Source organism: Calonectris borealis, chromosome 24, assembly GCF_964195595.1.
Source record: "Calonectris borealis chromosome 24, bCalBor7.hap1.2, whole genome shotgun sequence".
In the NCBI taxonomy this organism is placed as follows: domain Eukaryota; kingdom Metazoa; phylum Chordata; class Aves; order Procellariiformes; family Procellariidae; genus Calonectris; species Calonectris borealis.
In genome coordinates, this window is record NC_134335.1 from 4,634,677 (window position 1) to 4,646,795 (window position 12,119).

The following is a 12,119-nucleotide window of genomic DNA, read 5'->3' on the forward strand; positions in this document are numbered from 1 at the left end:
TTTCATACATCTTTGAAAGCCATAAGAAAAAAAACACTGAAAGATTCATAGACTGTAAAATGAAATGGGACCATTCAGATATTTCTTCTAAGTCCTGTCGAATGCAAAGTATAAGACTTGCCTGAATTGATTCTGGTTGAGGTAAAGAACAGTATTTAGGAAAACACAAAACCTTGCGTAATATTGTTTGCCACAGATGGATAATCTAGCCTTGAATTAGTTACAGTGGTTAGTTTTGTTTACTTCCAAAAATGCGTCTCTCTTGTCTAGTCAGCATTTGTCTAGCTTCAGCTTTCAGCACTTGGTACTGTTGCACTTTCATCTGTTAGCCAGTATTATCAGACTTGTTACCAGGTGATCATCTAAAGCTTGTCATTCCTTGACCTCCAGTTTGCGTTGAATGGATTTAGTGCCACTGCCTTTATTGTTCGTTGCTCTTATCTGAACCCTGTCCAGTTTATCCACACTGTTCACGTGTTGAAACTAGATATGGTTCTAGACGTAGCGTTTCAGTGGGAATCACACCATCCTTGGATATGGAGGTACCGTTGCATTGGACACAGGGAGTAGGAAAGTTTGTATGTTACATGCCATTTTCTTCGAATATGTAAATTCACCAGTTCACGAGCTTTTGCAAGCATTTGAAACTTTTAATGGTCACATATGAAAGTGAAAAGTCAAGGTGCAAGTTACAGTGGTTCTGCTAATCACCTTGGTTTCTGATTGGATAATGAGATTTTGCTGTATTCTTGTTCATGCTTAGGGTTGTATTGGAGAAATACTTTAATGTTTTTGGTGAGGACCACAAGACTACTGCATGTGGATTTCTCCAGTTGCAAAACACACCAGGTTTACCCATAAACACTGAAACATGGTCCAACGAATTGAAGATTAAAGTCTTGAGAAGAAGGCATTGCAAAATTAATAGAGTTCTGTGTTGGCAGAAGGCCAACGTGTGTGAGGACAAGATGGTGTGGGATTTGGCCCTAACTCTTCATTGCTAGTGGTTGCTTGGCTTTACAACTTCTCCTGTTAGATATGGTGCGTTTCCACACAGGTAGAAAGCTCCATCCTTATGGGGACTTGCAGATTTAAAGCCTAAAGGCAGATGTTACTGGGTGAAGTGACAAATATTGTTGTCAGCTCTTGTGATTGTGTTATGGACTCGTTTTGTTTGGTACTCTTTGTAAGTCTCCAATATTTGTAAACATGAAATTATATGAGAAACTTTATCATTTTAACAAGTTTCTCCCGTGACTGCAGAGAAAACCTTGAGAGCATAACCTGAACAAATGTGCGCTAACGGAATTAGAGGAATAAAAACCAGATTTGCTTTTATGAAATTAGATTTTGTGTGCCAGGTTTATGTTTGGGGTGAAAGTTGATGTGTTTTAGATGCTTGTGACTGGCAGCACTGTAAAGAGAGAAGGTGAAGAAAGAAGCTTGGTCACAAGAAGGATGTCACAAAATTGACATCAAACTGATGGATCTCTTAATGGGACAATGCATTTATTAAAATTGTGGCATATACACAGTGAACCTATATGCATCTATGTGTATTCTTTGAGTAATATGAAAAAGATGATGGCACCGTTGTACTATCCTGATAAAGACGTGTATGTTGATAGTGTGTTCAATTTAAAATCATGTGCAGCATTTGAATTGCACAGTGGCATGAGTCTGCTGGTGCAGAGCATTGATTGTTAAGAGCAGAGCACCTCCTGCGCCCACTGATTTTGATTATAGCAAAATGATGGATAATCAGCCTTTTGGAAGGATGCTTTTTTGGGACATTAGCACTGAAAGCTGTGACTGATTCTAAAGAGAAGAGAAAATGGTCAACCCTGTGTATGGAATGGGTAAAATGCAACAAAAGAAAGCAAAAGGCAGAGTGATGAGTATTTACATCACTTAAGGTACACCTCCTTCTGTTATCAGTGGTGAGCAGTAAGTCCCTGAGCGGGTCATTCACAGCGTCTAAATTTGGCTGTAGTCAGACTCCTGGCTTAGGTACTCTGAATCATACTCTGGAGTTGCCTGCCTTGCTCAGTTGATACCCCAGGGAACTCTGAAAATAAACATCTAAGGTGGGCGATCTAAATGTAGACTGAAGAGACTGCTGAGGAATAGAAGCGATATAAGGTGTAAATTTTTAGGCTGCTGTAGCCACACTGGTACAGGAGCTTCTCTGGATACTCTCTAAGGCTTGTCTAGGCTGGAAAGTTATTTCACATTTAAAGCCCTAGAATAACCCAGAGTAGTTCCACACGTGGATGCTTGCGCTTCAAATCAAGGGTGTAGTACAAGAAGCTGTTCCAGATCAGTTCTACACTATTTCCTTGCACAGACAAGGTCAGATTTCATATACTGGAAGGAAAAGTGCAAGCTAGTTGATTGTTTTGCTCTCTTCTTTTTCATCCTTCAGCCTATGTAATTTATATTGCACTGTGAGAGCCCTTGAGAAGGGTCTGAAACTCTTCTCCTTATTCTGGCATAAAGATGTCCACGAGCGGGTGTGTAGGGATACAGTGGTGTGTATGTCCGCCAAAGAAACACCATGTACTAGTACTGCTGTAGGGTTGTAAACTTTGCTCGATAACGTTTCTTTAAAAATCCCAGGCCTGTTTACATATGGATAGGCATGAAAAATGAAACCAAATTAGCTTCCTAGATGAAGTAAGCTAAATTGAGATGAGGTCACCTTAATTCTGAAAGAGTGTGTCCTCACAGTGTTTAATTCAGTTTAGATAATCCACTTTACCAGTTAATTAGGGTTTAATTTTCCTGACTGTTCTTGCATTGACATGCTTGCAGGTTTCGAAACTTTCTCTCACATGTGTGAATGGTCTGGTGTGTACACAAGGAGGATGAATATGATTTTTTCAACCTGTAGGATCTTAACTTGTAGACTTTGCCAAACTTTATGAACAGCATCTAAAAGTGACAGGTATAACCAGGGGACCTTGGGAGAAATTGCAGGAGCTCCCCCTCCCCCCTTTTCCTCTGGCAGATGTGAATAATGAAGGCATTAAGGGGGCCGCATTATGTAAAGCGGCAGCCCACAGGCTGCGTGCATGCGCGCGCACGCGTGTGTGTTTGTGTGCGCGTGCAGGAGTGTGTGTGAAAGAACTGGCAGCGAGGGGGAGAGGCGCACAGATCTCTGTCGAGCTGCACAAACAATTATAATCAGAGAGAGTGGAGCGCGGGGGAGAAGAGAGTCTGAGCCATGGCAGGAGCCCGAGCAGCGTGCAAGGCAGCTGAGAGAGGGGGCTCTGGGTGCCCGTGAGGAGCCCCAGGCACCCCCTACTCCCTCTTCCCTTCGGGAAGGGCTCTGAGATGGTGCAGGAGGTGAGTACCCTCCCACCTCACCGCTGGCCCACCCTCGCTCTCCCCCCACCACACACAAGTGCATGAATGAATGAATTCCTAGCTGCTCCGCGCTGCACTACGGTCCCTAATGGCTACCAGGTTAGTGTTACTCTCCTGTTCCTTCTGCTGATGCCTCTCATCCTCTCCCCTCTGCGTGTATACGTGCTGTCTGCAGTCTCTGAATGTGTGTGCACACGCGTGCATGTATGCATGTATATGTATGAAAGACGGTACCAAAGGGCTGTATGGCTGTGCTCAGCACAGGTTTGCCAAGCAAATCTACCATCTGAGACGTACGCTTTCAAGGCAGATTAAATCTGGAGTCCATGTTGGTTGCTGCCGCTGCTCCTTTCTGTTTGGGGGACTTGAAAGCCGACAGCGTGACATCATGTTGCAGAGATGCTTCGTTTCTTTCCCCTTGCACAGGCTGATTCCTTTTTTCCTTGTTCTCCCCCATGCACGCGCTCTACCTCTCCTGCAGCGGAATTGCTAAAGCAGCCTTTTTGATTGTTTGAAACAACCGATGAGCAAATCTGATTGTTTTTTTCAGCTTTCATTCCCCTCACCCCTCCTCCTTTTCCCTTTATGCCTACTGTCTCCCCCATCCCCCACCCCCGAAGGGGCAGTTATTACGCTCATAAGCATCTGGGTATATGGAGAGAGGCAGAAGGGGGTTGAAGCTGGATGAACTGGCAATGCGTCACAGGAGGGCAGCTGGAGCTGCTGCAGAAATATGGTGTATTTGTTTGCACATGTGCTCCCTTGCTCTTAAAAGGGCTTGGAGCATGCACACTGATGTCTTGGTTCTGCTTTGCATTCCTCTCTGTGTTTGTATATTTGCAGTGATGGGGGGGGGGACGACAGAATTTGTTTTGTGCCACTTTTTCAGGCTGTTCTCCAGAGTCTATACAGGTGGCTTTTTTTCCTTTTTTTTTTTTTTTTTTTGGCGGAGGAGAGCAGTAGGAAATGAAGGCTCGCTGCACTGTGCGTGAGAATCTGATGAATCCCCATTCGCTAAAAAATTGCTTTTTCTTAGATTACTGGCGACTAGCGTTGTCCCGTCCATCATGGAAATCACTGATTCAGTAAAGAGGATATATTCCTGTTTCCTTGCTTCATTAAGTCACATGTATCTGCAGGAGAACTCCCTTTGAAGCTGGTAGATTTAGGATGGAGCTTGTGATTTTGGATCAGTAGGATAGAAGGAATCTGAGATATATTTTACATCAGTGCAATAACTTTGGATGCCCAGCATTTTGTCAAGGGAAGCCCCCAGCTGCCCATGGCACTGGAAACCAGAAAGTTGGATAATGCAAGAGAGAATATGCCATGTAGAGGGACAAGCCTGAGCCAGGTCCTCAGGACAAAAGACTGCGTGTGACTCTTGCACTGAGCGTGTCTGACTCTTCCCAGTATCGGCTGCAGCCCTTGGCCCTCTCTATTTTTAAATTTCAGCTGGACAGTGCTACTGCATGGTTAGAGCAAAGGAGAAAGATTGCATGGAGGATATCAGGGTGAGGGGACACGAAATGGTTGTGGTGTTGTTTTCAGAATGGTAAAGGGCTAAAACATCAAGGGATGAGCAAAAGAAATTGATTTGATCCCAGCTTTGAAGATCACAGCATCTTCTATTCACTTATGAAAGCTCATGCTGATGAGCAGCAGGAGTGAGTGGGAAGAAGTAAAGCTCTAGCTTTGTTTTCTACTCCTGAGATATACAATATCCCTGTCCATCCCCGCTTTGTCGCTGATAAAATGTGGTGTGAGGCTTCGTTGGACGTTTAATCTGTGGTTTATAAAACCCCTGCCACAAGATTGGAATGTGTTCAGGGGGATGTTATCTGTGCTGCGGATAAAGTCCTGGGCTGCTCGTTGCCTTGCTGAAGTTATAGCAGGAAATGGGCAGAAAGGAAGAATGCTTGTGCTCTTCTTGAGGTAATCTAGGAGTTGTATCATACCTATGTCCTCATCCAAAACAGCACGTGGATCTTTATCACTAGCTATTTAGTGCTATATTGTATTTTTCTCATTCTGCCTTGAAAAGATGCACATGGATTGATGTATGACAGCAACGTTGTGTCTCCAAACCATTGAAAGATTTGAATGTTAGCTTGGAAATAATGAGGTTTAAAATAAACATGCTCGGATTTATTTTCATTTTATTTTTGTTCTTTGAGCTGTCAAGTTTTCACACTTCACTTCAGAGATAGCTTAACAGTGTCCTTCATGATTATATTTATTTTTTAAACGAGAGTTGCGAGCTCTGTTCTGTCCCAAGTTCCAGGCTCTGAGATTTTGAAGAGAGCATCAGATATTGCAATTCTTGCTGTTAATTACAAGAGCCATTGGCATTGCGGTGGGGAGGAGATGAAACAAAGCCCATATCTGTTCCTCTGTTGGAAGTACAGCCGTAGACTGAGTGACCTGCAGGTGACTGTTGGGCTGTGTCTGAAACAGACATGCCGTCAGCCTCAGAGGGATGTGAAATTCTTATTTTGCATTACTTCCCCTTTATTGCTTCCCAGATTTCATTGTATTATCCATCATACTTTGTTCCATGTGGTTTATCTTCCTTCGGAACAAATGGAATTATGTTAATTTGTGAGTGACGGAGGGGTTTAGTGTATGATTTATAACACGTGTTGGTTCTCTGGAGATTAATGATCCTTTCTAAATTATGACTGTTGTATTATTGGACAGTATTATTAAGATCTGTCTTGTTCTGTTTTGAAAGCATTTTCTGACTTTTTTCTTGGGATTTTTGCAATAACTCCAAGTAGGAAGGGAGCGGTGGAGGGATTGTTTCAAACACAGTACAGTGGGAGTTTCTGTAAGATGTCAGACCATTTGTCCATCAGAGTTGATAGTCTGTCTCTAGTGGTAACCGGTATCAGATGATTCAGAGAAAGACAGTGACGTTGTTAATAATAGATTTGACCAACCTTGCAGTGCTATATATGGGCAGAAGGCAAATTCCTTCCTAATGCTTGCAGTGATTTGCTAATCCCCTGAAGCATAATAATTGCATTAATTTTATCTCATGAATATGTAAACATGCTATTGAATGTCATAGGAGGACACCATTCTGTGAAAGGTCAAAATAATCAGAGTAAATCTTTGACAAGGATGGACTTTTCTGTTGAAAACTAATTGTTTAAAAAACATGCAAAAAGTATACTATACTTACTATTCTTTTTAAAGCAATTGTCATGAAACACTGCTCGGTTTCTGTACAGCCCTACAGGTGTCATTGCTTTTTAATTTAATGCTTTCTTTTTTGTCTTTTCTACTGGGAGATGTACTATAAGTATAGCATTTTGTTATTGCTTGTAGAGCAATGGCAAGCCCAGGGAATTGCTTGAGGATATATGGAGGTTTTCATTCTTGGATTATCAATTTGAAGTGAGTGTAGGTTGGTGATGACCAAAAGTTGTTACCATCTGCTTGCTGTTTGGTAGACTGCATAATGAATTTCTGAATCTCATCTTTTTCCACTGATGTCAGACTGTATCACAGAAAAGTATCTTTGTAGGCGTCTAATTAACCCCCTTACTTAGCTGTTTCTGAGGAGAATTAACTCTTTTTGTACTACAGCCAGGCTTGAGGTGCCTTCTTGACCTTGTAGCTTTTTCTGCTCTTTTCAAGACTTTATCAGTAGACTTCTGTTCTATGCTTGAGAATCTCCTTCATTCTTGTTTAGGAAAGCATGTAAGCACAGGCTAGACTTTGTTTGCACAGCCCATGGACTTCAGTGGGTCTACATACAGAGTTAAATATGTACTTAAGTTCTTTGCTGGTTTGGGGACATAGTGCTCAGCACTTTGCAGAATTAAGCCAACATTTGCAATGCTGTCGGTAACCCGAGTTTTGGGCCCTGAAGAGCTTACTGTCAGGTAGGTGCTATGGGCTGCAAGCAGATGTGAGCAACTTCACCAGATTTGCTCTTGTAAAGCAAGTTCTTCTGAGAACTATGGTGGACTTGGATGCTGCTGATTAGCTTTCCAGATCAGGACTTTCTTGAGCAAGTCTGAGGGGTTTAGAAATATTCTTCAGGAAATGGTGTCTTTGATCTGTTTCTACCGTCTGAGAAACTAGTGATCACAACGAAGGTAGGGAGCATTGTGTGCGTGAAGCTGCCACTTGTTTAGGTGAGCTGCCCTCGTTGTTACAAATCCTTTGGTACTCTTGGTAGCGTAGTTATTACTTCTGGCTGAATTCTAATTCACATCCTGCAACTTGCAGATTCAAATGGATTTGCTGTGCGTCTTCTTAATCTGTGTGTATCACTACCTGAGAGGAGAACAACTAAGCCGCTATTGTACAGTGTAGCTGCAGGTGCTGCGACACTGCTCTTCTGCAAACTGTTGTGTCTGGAGGATGGCTGCTGTTGGGGCATGTGTGATTAGGGAAAGAACTGGTGCAGGGTGCTTGTCTTAAGCCCAGGGATGGCTGTGTTGTAGTGGCAGGCAGAGTGATTATTTCAGAAGATCTGGTAGGATGGACAGACTTCCCTGTCAATTCAGGACTGCTTGAATGTCATTCATGCAGAATTTATTTAACAGACTTGAACAACGTCAAGTTTCTTGTTGAGTTCTCCATTAGAGCATTGCAAAGAGTCCTCAGGGTTCCTTTATGGCTGTAAGAATCCCATCTTATCTTGTGGAGTACAGACTGTAGCCTTTCCCAAAAGCTACTACTTGCTGAAGTCTGTGTTCACCGGCTGGTCCAAATCCTTACAGGAAAGATTTTGTTGGAGGAGGAAGTTTGGCCTTTTTGGGTCTTGCTTTGCGTCCTTGCTTTGTGGAGTGTCCAGAGTAGGGTGTGACCAGGTAGCTTGTCTGCGCATTGCTAAACGTTTGTTCCTTTTCCACCACCTAGAGAAAAGCTCAGTTCTTCGCTACACTGCTCCAGATATCGAGACTTGTCTTCCATGTGACTGAACAGAGTTTGGCCTCTTCCTAGCCACATCACATTTGCTCATGTTATTTTTGTTGCAGCTTCAATCATAAGACGAGGTGTTTCTCTTAGGCACAGTATGAACATGAACCAAGAAGACGTACTCTGCCTTCCGTGCTTTCATATACTCTATGCAGGGGTTTCACCTAGGCGCAAGGGGCTGCTGCCTAGGTGGGCTTGTTTGTGTTCTGTCCCTGACTTAATCTGTTGCATCTACTAAAGGCTACACTGCAGGGGTGTGTGAGGCCCTGAATGCACTCTGGTCAATTAGGTCTGTAAAGCATTATTTATTACTATTATTTTTTTTCAAAGTGGGTCAAGCCGTTTTGGCATTTCAGACGTTGATTCCTGGTTCAATTGCAGGCCTTGGTCACTATGGCAACTGCAGAAAGCGTTCGTCATGGCTGTGCCTTGGGTTGGATTCAAACTTCAGGGACTGAGCAGAAGCAGCGAGAGTTTTGAGGGGCTCAGGGCAGGGGCAGGCGAGTGGGACGGAGCTGCAGGCTTGTGTTTTTTGTGCCCATCCTTGCTGTGGTAGAGATGAAAGGCTGAATTAACAGACTCTTTGTGTTCTTCATTGTTTGCACACCCATGGAGTTCTTCATGTGAGAAATACTCAGCGTTGCCCAGTCATCAGATAGTACGAGGTGGATTCAGACTTCCTGAGTTTGATCAGTTTCCTGCCACTGACTTAAGGAAGAGCCTGAGAACGCGCCCTTGAAGCTATCTTTTTTTCCCTGTCTCTGCAAAGGTGATAATCCATAGGTACCTAACACAATTTGTATGGATGGATTTAGTTTTTTAAAGCATGCCAGAGATGCTAAGTGACCGGAAAACTAACTTGGAGGCTAGTCTGCCTGAGATTGTGCTTGGCAGAGCTGGCACCAAAATGTATGGCTACAGTAGTGTGAACTGAGCCTGGACAGAGATATACATGCCAGCTTTAAGCTAGTTACTGCTGATGCTGCTCCTATGTAGCTGCAGCAGCGTGAGTTACTCAGCCGTGACTGAAAAACCCGCCTGAGGAGCTTTGTGAGACCTTGGGTGATTAGCTTGAATTGGCCTCCATAGCTGCACACTGCGTAGCAGTATCTGTGCTAGGTGTGTTAAGCCAGTTTTGGAGCATGTGTGTGCTCAGAGTGTGAAAATTGAGAATGTATCTTCCATGCCGGTGTGTGAGTGAGTGTATAGTGGAGCTAGTATTAATGTATTTATTGCAGTCCGCAGAAGGCAAAATTTGCCTCATTTCTCATTTGATTATGATCTGAGTAAAAGAGCACTGAACTCTGTAGCGGGTTTCATCCAAGTTTCGCATGCACATGGTGCAGCTGTACCCTGGTTTTGAACTGGTTATTTTGTGCTTTACTTTAGAAGCAGTAACAACTCAGTGCTCCTTCATAACTGTAATCTGAAAGGATGCAGAACCTTGACTGAATTTGACTTGGTCTTTATAGAGTTGCTTGGAGCTGAAACTCAAAGTGAAACTTGTGAGTATGAACGCGCATGATCTGAAAATGAGAAGGAGGTTGTGCATGATAAACTCGGGTTTCGTAGAGCTGTAGAAAAAACCCGAGTGTGTCTGTTCAAACAAATTTAGTGCAATGATATGTGACTCAGGAACATTGGCTTCAAATTCTTGCCTTGTATTTCTGGGGATCTCTCAAATAAACCAGTTTATGGTGAATCAAGCATGCTGGGGGCAAGATTTAGGAAATGTGATGTAATGCCAGATAAGCAATAACACAGCATGAGCCTCCTCTAAGAATTTAGAGTTCTTAACCGAAGGAATGGCAATTCAAAACCATTTCCATCTCTGGAAGCATTACTGATGAACTTCGAGTCTTAGTACCGTTTGCACAGCATCTTCTGCACATGCACATAGTTGCTGATTGCAACTGGGACACTAGATGCAGCTATGCTAGGTTGTTAAAAAAGCGTGTACATCTTGAGTTTAGCCAGGAGAAGTAGCAGCAGGAGGACAGAAAAGGTGAAATACCCATTTTAACTGGATCAGCTGAAAGTCTGTGAAGAAGCCTGATACTTTTGTACATTTCAATAAGCTAAAAAAACCCTGATAATTTTACTTCATGATATACCTAAACTGTTGCAGGCAATGCTGCTGGGAGAATGGTCCAGATCATCTTTTGCTCAGTCTTTTGTTTTGTTTCAGATACGATTTGGAGGGATTAAAGCTTGAATATTGCTACAGTTGTGCTGTACATGTAGTTAGTATTTCAGTATTCCTGTGTCTTGACCAGGGAGATGAAGGACACAGTATGCTGTTGGCATATTTCACTCATGAGATGTGCCATTGCTAGGTGTGAACTGTGGAAGAAATAAGCTAAGGGGGGGAATTATTCTGCCAGTCTTCGCACTGGAGCTAACTTGGGGTTTAGGTGGCATTTGAACAAGCAGCTTTTTATTATAATAAGTCTATATGTTTCTCAGTCTATTAAGTAGAAATAGGTAACAGAGCAGAGTCTGTAATTTAATCTATCTTTCTTCCTGCTTACAGAACATTTTGCAAACCCATTTTGTCTAGCCTGTTCATTACCTATATAAACTTCCACACTTAATATTCTTGAAAATATCTTCTAAGGGTTTTCTGCGAAGTGCCAATTGCAAGTTCATTGCGCATATGAGTGTGAAATTTGATTCTGTTGATGTTTGCATAAGCAACTGTGTTGTATGCTTTTTGAAAATCGTTTAGGGAAAGTTTCATCACTTGTGCGTTAACACAGGCAGTGAGCAAATAATTGGATAATTTATGAGACCAGTTCATCCAGTACTAAACCAAACCAAACTAAACCTGATAACTACTGGAAGAGTGTATTACATGATCTACCTGTATCTGCTAACTAACATTTGTAAAATGTTTTTGGCATCTTCAAAGATAAGAGTTGTATATGATTTTTATCTGAGAATTAATGAAACCTCAGGCATGTATTCAACTTTTCTAGATTTTCAGAAAGGAGCCGATCCATTTTACCTACCTCACTGTATATCCCATTGTGAGAAGCAAACTTCAGTTTGCTGTATGTAATTGGGCTTAAATTATAGCTCTTAAGAGTTTGATTGTACCAGCTTCTTTAATGCAATCCCTTACAGTTGTAATTCCTTCATCCTTTTTCTATTCCCTGCTCTTCTGTTGCTGGGATTTCTAATGATAACAGGGTACTGTAACAACTCAGCATGGCAGAGTTAGCACAGAGTTCATCCTTGGATCAGCCCAGGTTCCACTGTAACCTGCAGGTTGTGAAGTTGAACAGTACCAGCTGGAAAGGCCTCAAAAATGTTTGAGCTGGTCATAAATAGATTTGACTGCTGAAGGAATTGAGTTATGTAGGGAAAAATGGATGTAGCCTGTGATATTTTGAAGAGTCTGGCAGGAAGAAGAGGCATCAAAAGAGAAGGAACACTGAGGAAATCTGAGTTTTCCTGTTCTGTATAAATATGTATGTAACTGGCTTTCTGATTTAGGTGCTAGGGCATTTGCTGAAGATACAGGATGAGAAGTTCCATTCCCCTAAGTGTTTCATAATTTCCATAAAACTCTTGAAAGGTCTAGCTTTTCCCTGTTACGAAAGGGGAACTTTTTTTTTAAAAAATCATGTTATGTTATAACAAAACATTTTCATGCCCAACTCTAACTGGTGTGGGAAAGGATGATTTGATACAGGAAATCATGACTGGATTGTCTGTCATTGTGACTCCCCTCCCAGTGCCCTATCATTTTTGATGATCTTTAATGGAGTGTTTCCTAAAAGATATGATTCCATTTTTGTGCATCCTGT

General features: G+C 42.3%; 1 protein-coding gene across 1 annotated transcript in view; it reads left to right on the forward strand.

Annotated features, from left to right (window-relative positions):
- Positions 1-3,386: 3,386 nt before the first annotated feature.
- The window catches only part of GRAMD1B (GRAM domain containing 1B), a 44,986-nt gene continuing 36,253 nt past the window's right edge, over positions 3,387-12,119 (forward strand). Inside the window, exon 1 of the mRNA XM_075172975.1 lies at positions 3,387-3,468. Coding sequence (XP_075029076.1) covers positions 3,458-3,468 — 11 coding nt within the window. The 5' untranslated portion in view covers positions 3,387-3,457. The remainder of the gene's footprint in view (positions 3,469-12,119) is intronic.